Source organism: Nannobrachium achirus (genome assembly GCF_963921795.1).
Source record: "Nannobrachium achirus genome assembly, chromosome: 3".
Classification (NCBI taxonomy): Eukaryota; Metazoa; Chordata; class Actinopteri; order Myctophiformes; family Myctophidae; genus Nannobrachium; species Nannobrachium achirus.
In genome coordinates this window covers 28,159,014-28,179,961 of record NC_137812.1, presented here as the reverse complement: position 1 = coordinate 28,179,961, position 20,948 = coordinate 28,159,014, and the positions used below count along the sequence as shown (strand labels likewise).

At 43.6% G+C, this 20,948-nt stretch overlaps 1 protein-coding gene across 1 annotated transcript in view; it reads right to left on the bottom strand.

Moving 5' to 3' along the window:
- Positions 1-20,948, bottom strand: part of LOC308282154 (uncharacterized protein) — a 313,805-nt gene that overhangs the window by 273,441 nt on the left and 19,416 nt on the right. The window contains exons 9-12 of the mRNA XM_080722498.1: positions 19,350-19,523; positions 16,018-16,207; positions 8,285-8,358; positions 5,768-5,896 (exon numbers count right to left, since the gene is read on the bottom strand). Of these exons, the coding sequence (XP_080578624.1) occupies positions 5,768-5,896; positions 8,285-8,358; positions 16,018-16,207; positions 19,350-19,523 (567 nt within the window). The remainder of the gene's footprint in view (positions 1-5,767; positions 5,897-8,284; positions 8,359-16,017; positions 16,208-19,349; positions 19,524-20,948) is intronic.

Genomic DNA, 20,948 nt, shown 5'->3' with positions numbered 1-20,948 from the left:
TACGAATTAAGATTGCAGCGCACGTCTTGAGCCTTGGACACAGCAACCGTATCATATATGTACCGCAACTGACGTCAGTGCTTGAACGCACACAAAACAAAGCTCAACCGTCTCATTACCAAGGTGAACGGTGTCCAAATCGAGTTATAAACAGCCATCCGTTTTACTGGAAGTGTTTTTGCACTTGCCTTGTGATCTCCCTGTTGTCTGTTTATCAACTATGGTTCCAGAGCAAGACCTTTCATTTATTTTAGAAGCCAAGCCACAAAGAAATGAAAGTGATACTTAACTGAGCATAACGGTATATACAGTATGTAGAATACAAAGCAGCATTTCCCCCTTAACATGCCACTTGTTTTGATGTTGATATGATAGATTTTGTGGTGGCCAGCGACATAGGATATACATTGGATAAATCCAACAGGATAAAGTAAACATTGAAGGGGTGTAAGTGGTTTATAAGTGTTAAATGGCTCTATATTCTGATAGTAGTACATTAGAATGACTGTGTTAAATCCAATGGGAGAACTGCCAAGTCACTTTGAACAACAGAGCGATTATTATGTAACAATGCTAGAGTCTTGTATGAGCCAAAATTATATACAATGGCTTCAAGATTCCAGGTATTTATTGTTACATTTTATATGATTACATAACAGTATGTGTGTGTGTGTGTGTGTGTGTGTGTGTGTGTGTGTGTGTGTGTGTGTGTGTGTGTGTGTGTGTGTGTGTGTGTGTGTGCGTGCGCGCGCAGCGCGCGTGCGTGTGTGTGTGTGGGAGGCAGACAGGCAGCAGGCCTATGGTGTCAATGGTTCATGACCCGATTTCCTGGGTAATTAGCTTTTCTGGAGCGCATTGCTCTTGGTCCTGGTTTTGTCACGAATAAAGTACAGGGGTCAAAGTAACATTTTTAGACGAAATTTACAGCGGTTTTATTTTCTGTCGTTCCTTTGTTTCTTCCATTTTTGTTATGTGTTCTCATTCAGGGCTCTGACATCCGCAGGAAAAAACTCATTCCGAGCCTTGAGCCCTGGGCGGTGAGACAATCTCCTGTGCATCCAACAGTCCGTTACTAGGGTGATGGTTGTCCTTCATCCTTCTTTTTGCCGACATTAAACACCCAGGGGCGTCACAAGGGGGGGGGGGGGGGGGGGGGGGGAGTGGGACTGAGTTACTAGGGCCCAAGGTGGAGGGGCCTTAATTATTTTATACTTTAGCTATATTGACAAATAGCAGATATACAAGCTCACAGCGCGGCACTGAGTTCCGTACTGCGAGCTTGTAGATCTGATATTTTTGAAAAGTTGTGAAAATGTTTGCAAATCTTCTAATATGTGTATTTTCTAAGCGAACTCAAATTTTGCTTCTGAGGGGGTCCCTGGAACTAAATGTTTTGAGATGGGGGTCCGTGGCCAAATCCTACTTAATAATTTTAGAGAGAGGTCAGTCAGTCAGTCAGTCAGTCAGTCAGTCAGTAGGTCAGTCACAAAATGCATTTCCACCTTTATCTCTTCAGCAACTGATCCCAATTTTCACATGACATTGGCCATTAGCATTATACTGACGGTGACCGAGCCCGATTAACATTTTTACCAAATTCAAGCTATTTCTTAGCGTTTCTTCACCACTTCTGTACAGCACAGCCTGTTCAGCTCAGCCTGTTGTCAGGGTTACGGTCCGTTCCTCCAGGCCATGGGATCCCATAGCCCCACACACACCTCTCTCACAGTTAGGAATGTTGCAGTGAAGAGACTCTCTCTCTCTCTCTCTCTCTCTCTCTCTCTCTCTCTCTCTCTCTCTCTCTCTCTCTCTCTCTCTCTCTCTCTCTCTCTCTCTCTCTCTCTCTCTCTCTCTCTCTCTCTCTCTCTCTCTCTCTCTCTCTCTCTCTCTCTCTCTCTCTCTCTCTCTCTCTCTCTCTCTCTCTCTCTCCATGCATGGGTCATGCATGCACCGGGTCATCTTTCAACGGGTATGGAAAAACTATGTGGAGTAAGTGCATACATCCCCATACCTCTATTCACCTAATTTTGCTGTTAAATTAATTGTATCCATCATAAATATACACTCCTCCATGGGCTGCTCCTTAGATTATGATGCTCCCACATATTCTCACGCACGCACCACTTACAGTAACTTTCCCCACAACCCACACATATTTTGGAGCACATATCTTTGAACGGGTAAGGTCTAGTACATGTAATTTTGGGGGTCCTTGACATGAAAAAGTTTGAGCACCACTGACATAGAAACATAGGTTTTTCAAAAAACCTTCAACTGTGAGCTTGCAGATCTGCTATTTTTCAATAGTTAAAGCACAAAATAACGCAGTGAATCCTTGTACCCAGGGCCCAGAATTTGGTGCGACATCCCTGACAGCACACGTATGGGTCCCGGAGGAGCTCTGCCCATACCCATACAGACAAGTCCCCTGACAGGAGGCAAAGTAGAAAGATTTCTGGACCTGAATTTCCTCAGCTGCCTGAGGTGGTACAGGCGGTGACACGCTTGCCACAGACTGAGTGCGCATACTCCAAGTCAGTCATGTCCTTTGTGTCCTTGGTGAACCCCAAGTCACTCAAAGCTGTCCAGCCTCTCCACTGGTTCCCTGTTGATCATGAGGGGTATGTACTATGTACAGTATAAGGCCTCTCTGCCTCTGCATATGGAAGTCCACAATCAACACCTTTGGTCTTTCCAGCATTTAGGAAGGGTTCTGGTACCAGTGCGTCAGGCCTGCCACCTCCTCCTGATAGGCCCTCTCTGCATCATTTGTGATATAGGGCCCACCACCACTGTGTCGACTAAAGGCCCTATCATAGTACAGTCACTGTGGGTGTAGTCGTAGTTCTGAGGCACAGAGGCATCATAGTCACGGTGATAGGACTTCACTGTGACTATGATGGCCTCCACTTGTTTTCTCACTTTTAGGTGAAACTTATCACCTAAAAGTTGATTCACCTCGGACTATGATAAAGCCTTTACATACTGTAGTTCCCCTCTTTTAGGGCTGTCACAATTATTACATAATCGTCTAATCGCAATTATTTTTCATAATCGTGTCCATGTTGAAAAATGTTCATGTATCGTAAAAAATAGTGGAAATAGCAGATCTACAAGCTTGTAGATCGGCTATTTCCACTATCAAAGTTATTTTTTAAGTAGTAAGTTGTCAAATATGTCAGTAATTTATTTGTGTATTTAGGTTATGTGTCATATCTGCCATGTGCAATTTCAAAGCCTAAAAGCCAAACAGAAATGTAATTATCAACGACAAAAACACAATTAAATCGTTAATCGCCAATTATTTGAGTGACAATTAATCGTCCTGTAAAATTTCATATCGTGACAGCCCTACCCTCTTTGTTGCTGTCAAGATGGAGAGAGAGGGTGAGCATGTCGAACCGGGGAGATGGCGTCGTCGGTGCATCTGCTTGTTGTTCAAAGACCTGATCGCCTGAGGGAGGTTACTTTTAACAAGAGAATCTCTAAAAGAGAGTTGTGCTTGCTTCCTTGATGTAAAGACGCCTGAGGGAAGTATAGCTACTATGGAGGATATTACCCGTGGCCTTATTTGTCACTCTTCTCCAACACAACCGTTCTGTAGAACGAAATAAAAGCGTTTTGCTCATTGTCTATTTTTTAAATCATTCGGATAATATTTGTGATTAAGTTGTTAACTGTAACAGGCAGGGTTAGGTCTGCAACTATCCATTATTTTCTTAATGATTATTGATTATTCTTTTTGACTGATCAAAGATCGATTCATCAACAAATGGATGTTATAACTGACCAAACCAGTAAGATTCCTTAAATCGGGTGATAAGTGACCGCCAGGTCGCATACTTTAGAAGGCAATCAGGAGGGAATATGGGAAATGGGACATTAGAGATACTGTGTACCGTGTCCAAAAATGTGTTTTGGAAGAATGGGAGATACGGTATGAGTAGGGGAAAAGTGTGACGTGACTTGACACCCACAACGCTATGCACGCTATACACTTAGACGTTGTGTTGGTTTGTTTACTGATGATTGAAAAAACAGTGTTGCACATTACGTTAATCATCTGGCGACCCCCCTACATAATTTGGGGACCACCCTGGGGGTCCCGACCAACAGGTTAAGAACCATTGTACTAGACAGGGTACAGTTACTGGGTCTCACCACTAGACTACAAGATAGGGTACAGTTACTGGGTCTCACCACTAGACCACTAGACAGGGTACAGTTACTGGGTCTCACCACTAGACAGGGTACAGTTACTGGGTCTCACCACTAGACAGGGTACAGTTACTGGGTCTCACCACTAGACTACTAGACAGGGTACAGTTACTGGGTCTCACCACTAGACTACTAGACAGGGTACAGTTACTGGGTCTCACTACTAGACCACTAGACAGGGTACAGTTACAGGGTCTCACCACTAGACTACTAGACAGGGTACAGTTACTGGGTCTCACCACTAGACAGGGTACAGTTACTGGGTCTCACCACTAGACTACTAGACAGGGTACAGTTACTGGGTCTCACCACTAGACTACTAGACAGGGTACAGTTACTGGGTCTCACTACTAGACCACTAGACAGGGTACAGTTACTGGGTCTCACCACTAGACTACTAGACAGGGTACAGTTACAGGGTCTCACCACTAGACTACTAGACAGGGTACAGTTACTGGGTCTCACTACTAGACCACTAGACAGGGTACAGTTACTGGGTCTCACCACTAGACAACTAGACAGGGTACAGTTACTGGGTCTCACCACTAGACAGGGTACAGTTACTGGGTCTCACCACTGGACTACTAGACAGGGTACAGTTACTGGGTCTCACCACTAGACTACTAGACAGGGTACAGTTACTGGGTCTCACCACTAGACTACTAGACAGGGTACAGTTACTGGGTCTCACCACTAGACTACTAGACAGGGTACAGTTACTGGGTCTCACCACTAGACTACTAGACAGGGTACAGTTACTGGGTCTCACCACTAGACTACTAGACAGGGTACAGTTACAGGGTCTCACCACTAGACTACTAGACAGGGTACAGTTACAGGGTCTCACCACTAGACTACAAGACAGGGTACAGTTACTGGGTCTCACCACTAGACTACTAGACAGGGTACAGTTACAGGGTCTCACCACTAGACTACTAGACAGGGTACAGTTACAGGGTCTCACCACTAGACTACAAGACAGGGTACAGTTACAGGGTCTCACCACTAGACTACTAGACAGGGTACAGTTACAGGGTCTCACCACTAGACTACTAGACAGGGTACAGTTACAGGGTCTCACCACTAGACTACTAGACAGGGTACAGTTACTGGGTCTCACCACTAGACTACTAGACAGGGTACAGTTACTGGGTCTCACCACTAGACTACTAGACAGGGTACAGTTACAGGGTCTCACCACTAGACTACTAGACAGGGTACAGTTACTGGGTCTCACCACTAGACTACTAGACAGGGTACAGTTACAGGGTCTCACCACTAGACTACTAGACAGGGTACAGTTACAGGGTCTCACCACTAGACTACAAGACAGGGTACAGTTACAGGGTCTCACCACTAGACTACTAGACAGGGTACAGTTACAGGGTCTCACCACTAGACTACTAGACAGGGTACAGTTACAGGGTCTCACCACTAGACTACAAGACAGGGTACAGTTACAGGGTCTCACCACTAGACTACTAGACAGGGTACAGTTACTGGGTCTCACCACTAGACTACTAGACAGGGTACAGTTACAGGGTCTCACCACTGGACTCTTTGAGGATGTCCTCCAGGCGCTGTGTCATCCCTCGCTCGTCCGTGTCCTCCTCTTCGCTGCTCTCCACCCGCCGTCGAATCACCTCCTTGATCCGCAACAGCGCCCCCAGCAGGTTCTCTGTGCATCGACAATCGCAAGGATGTTTTTGTAATTTCTTTCGTTTAATCTCAAGAGAGATTCTGCTAACAGCAGAAACTGTCAGCAGCACTACTACTACTAGTGGGAATAAACACAGAAGCACGCAGCGCACTCGGTGCCGCGCTGTGAGATTGTAGATCTGCTGTTTTTCAATAGTTAAAGCACAAAATAATGCGTAACAATGCCTTCCCAGTTTAAATGGGTTAAACCCCCTCCCCCCATGAAGAACATTCATGGGGGGCCCGCAGTGAATCCTTGTACCCAGGGCCCAGAATTTGGTTCGACACCCCTGGCTGGGCGAGTCACTGGCAGGTGAGTCGGTAGGATACAACACAGAAATGTGTGTGGAGAGGAATTAATTGGCATAAATTGGGGTGGAAAAAGGGGGGGAAATAATTGACTACTCTAAATTAAAAAAGAAAAAAATATACCATGGAATTTTGTTATTATATTATTAATACAATCTTTTCCCAAATTATTAGGAGGCCCACTTGCAATATCCTGACGGCCACGACAGTGGGCCCCGGCCCACAGGTTGGACACCACACTGGCACAGACAGACAGAGAAGGTCGTGTCTCTTCTTGTTGCTGCTGATAATGCACGCTGGCACTGTGCTGCTTCCTCAACGCAAGCTCCGCCCTCTCCCAGATCATGTGACCCCTGGCACCCTTTCTGTCTGTCTCAATGATTCTATTATGGATTTAACTACGCTTTTACCCTTGACTCGTCTCACTTGGAGGTAGAAAAGGTTGTGCGAGTAACCCCATTCTCTCCCTCTCTCTCTCTCTCTCTCTCGCTCTCTCTCTCTCTCTCTCACACACACACACAGAAACACACACACGCATCAGTGCTAGCCAGTGTAATTGAGGTCAGGCTTTCCCGGAACTGGAACGCTGCCAAAGTTCTGGCTTTTTTTGAAGTTCACCCCATCGAGTTTCGCTGCTAGCCATAAACACATATGTATTTACAGTTTTTATTTTATACAAATTACAGTGATGAAAAGAGACAAAAGAGCAAAAGAGGAAGAGAGGGAGAGGGGGGGGGGGGGGGGTGAGAGACAGAGAGAGGCAGCGGGGGGAAAAAAAAGACCGGTCATGGGAGTGAAGGGAGGAAGGAACAGGCGAGAAAGAGGAAAAGAGGAAGTGGGGAGAGGGAGGGGGTTCGTGAGGTTAGGCCTGTGAATCTTGGCCCTCTGCCAAGCGAGGAGAACCGCTGAGGAGGAACACTGGAGCCAAAAACTGAAAAACCTTCACAACGGAATGCCAGCCCCAAAAAGCAGTGGAATGTGTGGAACGTTGAACTCCCGGGGAAGGAGGACAAAGGAAGTGGCCCAGCGCTGAATTATAAGAAGCTAGCTTACCGAGAAGGAATGGTGGGAGAGTGGAGGGCGGCCAGGTTTTGATGTGGCGTGGAATTAGTAGCTGTGTGGGTTATCGTAACGTTGTCACGGTCAGGGCAGAAACCTCTTGGCTCCGTATTCTAACTTTTTTGTGTGTTTTCGTGAATTAGCGGCCTTACTTGATCCTAAGCATACAGCGTCACACAAAAGCATCCAAAGTAGCAGCTTGAAACACGTCTCGAAATAGGTCTCGAAGCAGCGTGCTTCAAGCTTCTGCTACTTCTGCTGTTTTTGAATCCTGAAAAGTAACAGTTTTAGACATGAGGTTTCCACCTGACAGAGACGATAGGCAAAATTAAGCTGTTCCTCCCCTCCTCTCCCCCGTTTTTGGGTCATTTTTTTTTTTTTTTTAAACAATATGTTTATTTAGTTTTTTTCTGTCTTTTTTTGACATACAATACAACATTTACTTCACAACAAAAAGACTACCTACAGACAAAACAAGAAAAGAAAAGAGAATACAACACCATACAAAAAACAAAAAAACAAAACACCTGACATTAACACGACACACAAAGTTATCAAATAATTATAACACAAAGAGCACATATCCTTAACAACAACTCCCAGAGTCCCGTGCCATAAGGCCGGACAAGTGACTGTAGAGAGGCTGCAGCTACCCTACTCCTGGTTCCTCCATTAAATGAGAGAGATCATTGCCCTTGACATATTGAATAAAATTCCCCCATATTTTCTCAAAAAGCTCTTGTTTATTTTTGAGAGTGTAAGTGATTCTTTTTTGGGTCATTTTTGGGGGGTCTTGATTTAGTTTAAATTTGAGGATTGAGCGCAGCGAGTCACAGAATAGCCTTAATTTGAAACAAATGACATACAGTGATATACTCACACCAACCATGACTGGGCAAATTGTAGTAGAGAGAGAGAGAGAGAGAGAGAGGTAGAAAGAAAGAAAGAAAGAAAGAAAGAAAGAAAGAAAGAAAGTTTGTTTGTAACATTCAGTACTGACCATATTCCTGGTTGAGCCCCCAAAGTTTGATCTTGTTGGCTTCGTGCTGTGCCTTCTTCTTCAGACGACAGGCCCTATGGAAAACAAACACACACACACACACACACACACACACACACACACACACACACACACACACACACACACACACACACACACACACACACACACACACACACACACACACACACACACACACACACACACACACACACACACACACGCATATTTTAACAATTTATTCATGTCCACATAAAGGAGAGCATAAGAGGTTACAAAATTAAGGTACAGATTACATCCACAAAATTGTGGCATATCTCTTCATGATACTATAAGCATGTCACCCAGTACTCTATGGGTATAAGTGACAGCGTCTCCGCCATATGCGGCGGCTGCCAATTACAGCAGAGACAGCACAGTACTTTTTGGGCATCCCAAGTTGTTGAAACCCAGACTAACAACCAGTCTGTGGGTGTCCTATAATATACTATACTATACTATACTATACTATACTATACTATACTATACTATAGGCTGCCAAATTTAAAAACAAACAGGCTGCACCTATAGCCTGGTGTTGAGATGGTATTTAATGGCTGTGGTCATAAAGGTGCAGGTGCATCTCTATCAAATATATCAAATGTTACAGGTGCACAGAACTGTGTGGGGTAATCATTCGTGCTGGCCTCAAACTTGAATGCTGTACAAAGGGTGTATTTCGTTAATTAAAAGGTTCTAAAAGAAAGTCTGGACTCTGGAGGCAGACTCCCTTTCGAACAGAGATAAACAAGCTCTTATATAATTTAGTATAGGAGCTCAAGGTCTCTTCTTAGATAGGGGGAGAAATTGTATGAAACAGCTGCATTCACTCTGAACATGGATAAAGGAATTCTTCTTGTCTTTTTTACTAAACACACAAACAAGCGTGCGCACACGCCAGCGCACGCACACATACGCACGCACGCACACACACACACGCGCGCACACGCACGCGCACACGCGCACACGCACACACACACACACACACACACACACACACACACACACACACACACACACACACACACACAGGTGAGTCAAGGAGACACGACTGCATCGCTCTAGTAGGACGGAGGCAGGAGGAAATCCCCCTGTGCTGTTCCCACTGTCTGTGGTCTCCACATGGCTCTGCATTATTGAGACAGATGGCTCCCGCTGCGAGCTCTTGGAGAGCAATGAATGGAAGATGTATTCCCAAGCTGGAGGGGTGACTGAGTCCACCGCTCCCCGCCTCTCTACTCTGCTCCCATTATCAACACCAGGCCGGCTCTTTTAAAGGGGAGCTTCACCAGAACAATTCAGGGTGTCATTCGGTGTGGCCACAGTTGATAGAACTTATAGATTTAATTTATAATTGATCCCTATTTTGGGCAAGTCGGTGTAGGCAAAAAGAGTTGTGTGAAAATAGCTGATCTACAAGCTTGTCGGCATCATCGAGCCTTCGTCCGATGACCGAGAAAAACTTAAAGGAAAATATAGCGGTTAAAAAGAAAAGGGAACTGTCTGATGGAAATAATCCCCCCCCCAATCCCCCTTTTACAAGCAGGTTTTGTGTGAAGGGAGAAGATGAGTGGAAATGTTTACATGGTCGTTTTGTACCGTAGATGCTTGTGTGAAGTTGAAGCCAGCTCAACTTTATGTTGTAGCTTTGCATAGCTACAAGTGTTGGGCAACAGTTTGTTTATTCATGTCGCTGGCTTCCACTGAAAATGAATGGTTGCCTGTAGCTTTGTTGCTGCTATAGAGTGAACGCCACACAACGCCAAACAACTCATGTTTGATGTGCTCATCCAGCGCCAATTTGTTTGCTTTGTTTGTTTGTTTTTTCAGCCCTCAAGCAAACTGTACCTCAGAAGGCTGGGTTTTGATGGTGTCATGAAAAGAACTTAAGAAGACAACAGTGTTTGGAATCATAAAGTGTACACGTGTATGCCTGGAGGAGACATTATCCTTGTACCGCACGGGAAAGCCAGTGGTGGACAAAGTAAAAGTATCAATACTGCAATGTAGAAATACACTGTTACAAGTAAAAGAAAATTCAAAATGTACTTGAGCTAAAGTACAAAAGCATTGGAAACAAAATGTACTTAAAGTACCAAAAGTAGAAAGTACTCATTATGTAGAATGTCTCATTTCAAGTTCTCAAATGTATAACAATCTTTTGGGACGCATTGTGATTTACTTAAGTACAGTGCTTAAGTAAAAGTACTTTACACCACTGGTGAAAGCCAGTAGAATATTTTTCCCCCTCCTCTGTACTCTGGCAATGAGCCATAAGCCAAGTTATGACATTGTTATATTTGACTGTTTGAAGATGACCGCCTCTCTCTCCCTCTCTCTTCCTTTTCCTCTACTAACGACATCCCCTGTCATCCGTTGCTTCCGTTTACAGTTGAACTTTACATGACTCCTCTCTGCCGTCTCCTCCACCTATCAGGCTGCCTCCCTCCATCCTGCAGATAACATGTCATTAGGTCCAACTCCCTTTGGTCCGACCACCTAAACCTAACCTTAACCCTAACCCTAATCTCAGTAAAACTATGCCTAAACCTAACCCTAAACCCTAACCGTAACCTCAGTAAAACCATGCCTAAACCTAACCCTAACCCTAGGGTGACCAGACGTCCCGGTTTACCCGGGACAGTCCTGTTTTCAAGCTGCGTGTCCCTGTCCCGGTGTCCCGACAAATATCTCTAAAACACTAATGTGTCCCGGTTTTCAACATTCACTGCAAAATTGTCCCGGTTTTTGCCAGAATTAAAATAATAGTAGCTGTTTTCAGTGGTTGCATAGACATTCATCATGTTCTTTTCATGAAAACATGCTCACCTAACCAATCAGAAAACATGAACAAATTCATTGCGCGTGTGAATTCAACACTGAGCCTGTTTGTCAATCACTAACTGCCTGTTTGCAACCCTGCGGTGTGTGTGTGTGCGCGTGCACGAACGTTAGAGAATGGGCACGCACGTGCGCGGTAACGTGCGCATTGCTTTTAGGGTCCCGGTTTTAGGCAACAGTGTTTCGCGTCCCGGTTTGAGTGGCTGAAAATATGGTCACCCTACCTAACCCTAACCCTAAACTCAGTCGACCCAACGGTAGATCGACCTATGGGGCAGTCCCCATCCTGCAACCCCCCACCCCCCTCCCCCACAACAACCTTTGATTCAAAATGTACTTGAGTAAAAGTATAAAAGTATCGTTATCAAAATGTACTTAAATTACCAAAAGTAGAAAGTACTCATTATGCAGAATGTCCCCATTTCAAGTTTTTCAAGCTCACAAAGAGTTGCGGGCCAAATGTACTGTATATAAGGCTAAAGTGGTTAATGTATGTTTTGTAATAATAATCTACAAAGTAACTACTAGTAACTAAAGTTTTCATAAAGTCGACAGTGGCCATAACAAATGGCCATATTTTTTTTTTTAGCAATGTAGATGCAGATGCAGAGCAGATCTCTCATCCTGTGGACCTTAATGACCTAACTAATAAATAAAACAAATAACAAATAAAAGTACTGCATGAAATCACAGGTCATCTCACATTTTGGGTGACTATGAGAGTGGAATCCCCATTACATCAATGCATTTCAATGGGAAGGGGGTGGTTTCAAGCCAGTAGAGGATATCTGCGCCTCCTGATCCTAGTCACTTATCCACTTTCAATCTGACATCCCTACTTTTGGCATGTCTTTCTTTATAGGTGATGACATTTTTCTCACCAAATCACCAAAATTGTCAATTGTTGCCATTGCACAACCAACTAAGTATAAAATAGGGCTTAAGCGGTTAATGTTGAGTATGTGCCAACGCAGAGTACCACTCCCAATCACAAGTTTATATATTCATATAGCTGCACAATGCACAATGCAAGTACATTAAAGAACTGTTTCCGAAACACTGGGTCTGGAGCCATTTTCATGGGTCAAGAGGAAACTTCGCTTTATCTTTTGTTTCCTATGTTTGGATTTTAATTATTACTATTTCAAAATGAATAAAAATAAAAATAAACTAAATACAGAAAAAAGAGAGAAAATAACTTAAGTCTTGTGAGCTTGTAGATCGGCTATTTTCACTAGTTCGGGTCCCAGGGAGACGTCAAATGTCTCTTTTGTGTCTCAAGCTTAAACGTTTGGGAACCACTGCACTAAAGGAATAGTTCAGTACTGAATGATGGGCTGATTAACAAAATGCTCATAAGCCCCCAGTGAATTATTTTCAGTTACCATGGTGTCAATTTAAAAATAAAAAAATAAATTGTGATTAGTGATATAGAGATTAGTGGCTGCTGGAATGCTTTGTCTATCTGGCATGCTACATGTCTTGCGTTAGGTCTGGAGCAAGTTATGCAGCAATTCTGCCGACTTAATTGTTTTGCATATATAGTTCTAGTCGCGACACTCTGTTGCTGGAAAACATACAGAACTAGAAAAGAAAATTTCTAAGAAATTTTAAGTGTGCCTGCAGCTCGCTAAGTGTGTGCAACTTTGTATAGCAGTTGGTGTTAGCATTAGCATTTGTTAGCATTTGTTAGCATTAGCAATTGTTGGCATTATCATTAGCATTTTTTAACATTAGCATTTTTTAACATTAGCATTTGTTAGCATTAGCATTAGCATTTGTTAGCATTAGCATTTGTTAGCATTAGCATTAGTGGTTAGCCGTTGGGACTGTGGGACCACCCACCGAGTTTGAGAGCAGTAACGTGTTGGGAAGTGGAGACATGGCTGTTTAAAGCCCAGTCAATAGGAAGGCAGAGGGGGCGGGGCTTAAGCAATTACAGATAATTCCTATTGGCCATGTAAGTACACACAGCGAGTTTCGAGACGGTACCATGCTGCAAACTGGAGATATAGCTGTTTAAAGCTCAACCAATAGGAAGATAGGGGCGGGGCTTAAGAGGGGCGGGGCTTAAGTAATAAGTCCCTATTGGCCGTTTAAGTCCAGACACCAAGTTTCAAGACGGTACCATGCTGTGAACTGGAGTAGTGGCTGTTTAAAACCCAGCCAATAGGAATACACAGGGGGCGGGGCTTAATCAATTACAGCTCATCCCTATTGGCCGGAAAAAGACCAAAGTTGTGTCTGCATTTTAAAGTTTAAATGAAGTTGCTAGGCAAAAGTATGGCAGAGTTATGTGGCGCCAAAGTTTCTGGGTTTTTTTCAGAGTCCCCCATTCAAAGTCAATGGGGGTTTTAGCGCGTAGTTTTTTACGAATTACGTTGCCATGGTAACGCGGATCGGGACGAAAAGTAATAGCACACCATTCTCGGCCGAGCCGCACATTTTGATGTATATTTTGCTGGGGTGGCGTAAATCGTGCGGCAGTTATTACGTGCCAAAATTTCCCCCATTCTAAGTCAATGGGGTTTTTTGGCGTCGTTTTTTGCGAATTACGTCGCAATGGTAACGCGGATCGGAAAGAAAAGTAATAGCACCCCATTCCCGGCCGAGCCGCACGTTTTGATGTATATATTGCGACGGTGGCGTAAATCGTGCGGCAGTTATTACGTGCCAAAATTTTGTCGGAACATTATATATATATATATATATATAAGTATGGCGGATTACAATAAGTGTTTTGCCATTGCATTGCATGGCAGGCACACTTAATAAGGCCCAGATTGAATTTAGCGGTAATAATTGCCCTTCAAAACATCTCCACAATGCAAAGACATTAATAGCTGCCGCTAAACAGTAAACATATAACTTTGCTGTCTCGGTGTCTGCCGTAGGTTGAGGTTAATGTCTGTTTATTTAACAGCTGAGATGAGGCGCAATGCAGTAAAATATAGACCTTGTCAGTGGAATTGCGTTGCTAGGGAACAGTTTGGGTCCCTGTTTATTAGCTGTCAGCCACTGATATTCACTAACGCTGCAACAGGATATTAACCTGGGACCCGTTTGGAATGTTTATGTTGTCGAGTGTGAAAAACCATGCAAAGGATCGGAATATCTTCCAGGCATATTATCAATACTCAATCTCAAATCCCCATCTAGAAGATAAAATTCAGGACCTGGATTTAGGGATGTTGTCATCTTGTATCTTGTGCCAATATCCAATAAGTGCCAAATGAGGAACAATACTACTGGGCCAAATATTTCTTTAATATATGGTGTATTACATGGATAAAAACATTTATTTTTATTATATTTTTATTCCAGTACTTGATAAATTGATGAACTGCAAGTTAAAACCAATGGCAACACCTCGGAACCCCCGCATACCTGTTCTAGAGCAAACATTCTGCAAAAATATCAGATGTACAAGCTCATAACGTTGCAGTGCGATTTTTTGTGAGCTTGTAGGTCGGCTATGTTCGGCTTTGGTGCAGAGCAAAACAGAGACAAAGTACATGTAGGGTTTAAGTTGTTAATGAATGATTTTTTTCCAAAACGTAAATAAATAAATAGTAAATGTAAGATTTTTGCTTGGAAAAATGGTCGGAAAAAGTAGACATGATTTGAACATGCACAGTAAATCAGACCTAAATTTCCACTTCAACTTCTTGTTATGCCCAAAATAATCTCTCACCTCTGCCCTAAACATGTACGGGCTCTATTATGATCCAGGTCTTATGCCTTATGCCTTAACTTCTTTGCCTTTTTTTACTATATAAACACATTTTTTTTAATATTTCAAATAGCTGATCTGCAAGCTCACAACGTGCAGATGTAGATCAGCATTTGAAGTATTTAAAAACGTTTTTCAAAATAGTAAAAAAAAGGCAATGAAGTTAAGGCATAAGGCATAAGACCTGGATCATAATAGAGACGTAGTGTTGTTGTTACTGTTAGTAGGAATAAATACAGAAGCACCCGGGAGGAAGTGGACTAAGAAAAGGGGAGGAGCCATACTAAGTTCCTGTTTCTACATAAAAAAAAGAGGTGGTTCCCCCAGAGGCAGAAACGAAGGAAAAGGAATATTTTATTTTCCTCATTTTTGCTAAATTGTTTCCCAGATTGTTCCCCAAATGATTAGCTATTAGGGTTTAAACGTCAACAACAGTATTTGGCCTCCCATTTATCTAACATATAATTTTCGGAATGTCTGAGTGAGTGTCTGTCTGTCTGAGTGTCTGTCTGTCACAGCGTTTCTCCTCAATGGCTGGAGCAATTGATCTGAAATCGCATCACAATTAGCATATGAACACACCTAACATAACTGTGAAGCCCGTTTGTCACTTTCACAAATCGTATGCTGTATATTAGCATTTTTATGGTGTATCTACTATCTATTCTGCATCTAGCTTGAGGCTAATCTATTCTGCATCTAGCATGAGGCAACATGTTTAACCAGCTCTGTGTGTGTGTGTGTGTGTGTGTGTGTGTGTGTGTGTGTGTGTGTGTGTGTGTGCAGGCGGGTAGGCGGTCGGGGGGTGTGTGTGGGGGGGGGGGGGGGGTGGAACACAGTATCTCTGTAGCTATTAAACGAAACGGGTATTTCTTACATTGATGCGCCTACATATTATCATGCAAACACCAGTTAAAGTTACTTTCCATCCCTCATATACTGTGTGCACAGTGCACATCCCATAACCCACACACTGCACATCATTTCGGAGCTCATATCTTTGAACGGGTAAGGGCTAGTAATATAAATATAAATGGAAATAAATAAAAATAAATAAATACCGTAAATATATATTTTTTAACAGTGCCCAGAGTTCCAATAGAGCAGAAGCATGCCATACCTGGATGCCAGTTTGTTCTTCTCCTTGCGGGAGCGGGCGCGGGCCACGGCGGGCAGGTCGTTGACTGGGCCCATGCCGTCGATGGCGGCGTTAAGCTTCTGTAGCTGCTCGCCGATGTTGTGGAGCTTCTGGGGGTTGGGCGTCAGGTCACTGGCGTCCGTCTTGCGGGCTTTACGCCGCCCCTTCTTTCCTGCAGAGGACCAGAGGTTCACAGCAAGGTTACTTTACAGTCAGTTGTTCTCAAACCTTTTCACGTCAAGGACCCCGGCAAATTGATATCGTCGTTGTCGGGTGGAAACCTTGTATGTCAAAAACCTTCCTTTTTTCTTATTATTTAGAAAAATAGCCGATCTGAAAATAGTCGATCTACAAGCACACAACGCCTCGTAGATCTGCTATTTTCACTACTTTTGTGCGACACTTTTGCATGATGAAGTAGGACTTTAATTTGACAAAAAATATACATATTTGAAAGTTGGAGATATGAGGTTTTTGCCTGACAGTGACGATATGTATTTGGCGAGACGCACCACAAAGTGACACGCTGTGAGCTTGTAGATCTGCTATTTTTGAATAGCCAGCGTATAAATGGATAAAGTGGTTAAAAATGATTGTGATGCTACGTTAACTACTTTTACTGGGGACCCCTTGGAAACCTTTTATGCTTTCGTGTGATGCTTTACTATGATCAAGTGTGTGTTTATATATATATATATATATATATATATATAAATATGGAGCTAAGAGGTTTCTGCCCGACGACAACGGTAATATATTCTATAGTCTAATCGAGAGGGTGCATGGACCAGAGAAGGTGACGATAAAGAAAAGCCCCATATAACTTACTGTATAAATTATAAGGGGCTAACAAGCTCTCATTTGAGTGCCTGCCTGCTGCTAGTGTGTGTGTGCGTGCGTGCGTGCGTGCGTGCGTGCGTGCGTGCGTGTGTGCGTGCGTGAGTAGTACTTCACTGATTGATGTGAAACTGACAGCTATTGAGCATCGAGCATGCAGCCTACCAAAAGCGTAAAAGTAAAAGCAACACTACACTGAATCAGTGTGTGTGTGTGTGTGTGTGTGTGTGTGTGTGTGTGTGTGTGTGTGTGTGTGTGTGTGTGTGTGTGTGTGTGTATATACACCTGTCTGTGTGACATGACAATGGAGTGACAAGAAGACGAAGTGACAAAAAGACAGAGTGAAGTGAAGTGACAGGAGATGTTTTTCAACGCGGCCAATCTCCTGTCATGACGGCAGTGGTATTGCGTGTTTTCATATAGCCTCATTAGGTCAGTGGTTCTCAACCCCCCAAAATGATAAAATAATTTGTACTGGGGACCCCCCAAAATAATCATATTTGAACTGAGGACCCCAAAAAGAATCATGTTTGACCTTTTTGGCAAAACACTACATTTTTAATAGTAACAACGAAGCTTGTGAACTTGCAGATCGGCTATTTGGGGCGAATGTTCGCCTATCATGACGTGCCCAGATTAGGGATGCTAGGGTTTGTAGTGTGGTTGAGTGCATCAGACAGGATACAACATGCAGCATTACAGCAGCAAGTCTTCCTTCAGCCTGTCAAACTGGCCAGGATGATCCGGTGCACTGACTCTAAAACATTCTCATTTTCATTCCCCATTAACTCTGAGAGTTCAGTCCAGTAATGGTCCATTTAGAACCCCCTCGAGGTCCCTGGACCACGTTCTTGAGAACCACTGATCCTGTGCATCCTGATTTAAATTCAAGAGCTCAGCTTTGCAGGGTCAGAGTCCAAGCGAAATAGAAGAACAGAGAGAGAGAGAGAGAGAGAGAGAGAGAGAGAGAAAAGACAAAAGAGAGAGCGAATGGAACGATGGAGGTAAGTAACAACGTGAACTGAATGGAACAGGCTCAGTGTGGGTGTGTTATGGAGAGCTCCAATGTAACAAGGGAGGCTGCCTTAACAAAGTGATAAGATGATGTGGTTTTTCTTTCTAATAAAAGCACTGAATATACAGACCCAGTATGTGCGTGCATGTGCATGGGTCTGTATATTAAGGTATCTCGTTTCATTCTCTCTCTCTCTCTCTCTCCTCGTATTTGTTTCCTCCTTTTCTTAGCCCCTCCAGTTGAAAATACAGTGTCTGTCTTTAATGACAGTTGCGGGTTGCGGGTTCGGGTCAGGTTTTGAAAATAGATGCGGTGACGCTGGTCAGTTCAAACTATTAATAACTGCGGCGCGGGTCGAAGGAGGAGCATCTCGCGTATCACTATACCCTATGACAGCTATTGTTTGTTTTTACCCTGTTGGATCATCATGTGTGTGCCTGGTGCGTCATGTCACACATACCGGTCAAATAGCGGGCCGCCAGGCGCATACCACATAGGCTCTGATGCCTGACAGCGTGTCATGGGTTCGAGTCCCGATCCCGATGGCCTTTGCTGCATGTCACTTCTCATCTCACTCCTTGTTTCCTGTCTATCTACTGTACTATCAATAAAGGCAAAAAAAAAGCCTAAAAAAATATCTTTAAAAAAATTATAATGATAATAATATTGGGCCGCCAGAACACTTAGGTTGCACCGGTGGTGCATTTGATTCTAATTGGCTAAAGGCTCGGTGTGGCTGTGATATCTACTGCAAATCTATTACTTCTAACCATAACTCAAACACAAAAGTTCACCAGAGTGCAATAAATGACGTCTTGTTGACTAAAATGTGGTGGAAGATGCCGCCTCGCCACTTTCTACCTGGTGTCTCCTATTTTGGGCTTGTCATTTAAGGGCAAAATGTTCAAAAACAAGTTTCAATCAATTTGTAACTTTCAAAAAGAGCTGATCTATAAACTCACACAACATGTCGCAATGTGACACGTCATGAGCTTCTAGATTGGCTATTACCGCTGTTTGTCGTATGATGAATTATATAGGGCTTAAGTTGTTCAAATGCAGTGTTGAAAGTTTGTTTATTTGACAGGGACAGTACTCATTAATGGACATGTCAGTTTTCACTTCAATGTAAATGAGCCAGAGTTAGCCACAGGCTAATTTACATCTGTAGTCCCTGGACCTTAGTGGTGATCAACCCCCCAATCCAACCCTTGATGCTGAGTGCCAAGCAGGGAGGCATTGGGTCCCATTTTTAAAGTCTTTGGTATGACCCGGCCGGGGAAATGAACCCCCGACCTCCCAGTCTCAGGGCGGACACTCTAACCACAAGGCCACTGAGCTGGTGTGACTTCGGGTTAGCTTCCCAGCCTGATTCTCTCAGTCCACAGCCGCTGGAGGCTCTCTGCGATATAGTCATTGTGATGCAGTTCACTATACTGGTGGGGATCATTGATATGCTCACCCTCTCTGCGATACAGTGTGCTCGGTAGAGTACTGGAGCTCCAGGAAAGCGACCAGCGCACCTCTCCTCCCAGCTTCTTCTTGGCGGCAGACTCCCGGGCACGTCGGTATTCCCAGAAACAGCGGCGCTTCTGAGGACGCTCCCCTGGACGCTTGGCCGGCTCCGCTTCTACCTCTGCAAGTACAGACACACACCAGTGTTAACTTGACGAAGAATGTTCATCGACCACCTTTTTTTCAATGACGAAAACTGAATAAAAGCTATTAAAGCTATGATGACTGAAACTAAGACTAAATATATTGACAATTGACAACAAATAAAAACTAGACTAAGATGTTAGGGCTTGAAATAAGGCACGGTCACACCGCACTTTAATTCTACCTATCAAGCGGATTCTGCCAATGCATTTCAATGGGAATAGAGAAGGTTTCTTTTTTTCTTTTCTTTTTGGCAGAAATCCGCAAACGGCAGTAAACGGCTCCATTCCCATTGAAATGCATTGGCAGAATCTGCCCTCATAGGTAGAAAAAATGTGCGGTGTGACCGTGCCCTAAGAGGTTAATTCACACGATTCAAGACGTTTTTATTGTCAGTGACTTACAGGTAAAAGCAGCGAAATATTGTTGGGACTTGTCCTGCAGATTGTGCTAAGCTTTGAATGGTTTAGGGCCAGTAAATACATTTCTGATCTTGATGAACCATCCAGCTCTCTCAGGCCATCTGGGAAAGGTCTGCTTTCTGTCCGTAGAACCCAAAACAAATGTTGGGAAGCAGCATTTAGTTTTTATGCACCACATATCTACCAGAAAACTACAGGTCTGCTGCCAATCCTTTTTCTTTTAAAGCACAATTTATTTTAAAACTCAACCAAAGACCGTTCTGATTGCCGCTTTGATAAGTTTGTGATGGTTGGGCCAAACAGTCAAGGCTCCAAAAAGACAACGAGAGAGTCAGAGAATGCACTTTTTGTATTCACCTCTCAAACACCAGCAGTCCAGTGCAGACTATGATACAGTGAGCGCAAAAGGTGAAAAATAAGACTGGAGTGGACAAAATAACAGTTTTACATAAACACACTTGAATGGAATGGAGCGGTTTGCTGCCATTTGTGGATTACTGCAAAAAAGAAAAAAAAAAACACAGCTCGATTCCCATTGGAATACATTGGCAGAATCCGCCTGATTGGTAGTATTAAAGTGCAGCGTGACAACACTAAGGAATAACACCTAAACAGACGAGATGCTGAAGCAGCCTAGCAGGCCATACCCTTACAGCAAATGGCCAGCTCTAACTCAGGCTGTCACCTGTGCGTCACGTCAATCAAGGCCCAATCTGGCTAACCATCTTCAAATAAAAGGGAACGCCCTCTCTGTTTTGTTCCTTTTCATCTGTTGCGTAGCATCAGAGAGTCTGTTCTAGAGAGATTAATATTCAGCTAACTACCAGCAAAGGACCTGATGGCCTCTGCCAACAACTAGACATCAGCACAACTGACTTGCTATCAGAGTCTGCCTTGAGAGATTAAACAAGGCCTAACTGACTCACATCACCAGCAAGTTCCATTTTATAGAAAGTGAGACATACATACTGTACCAAAAC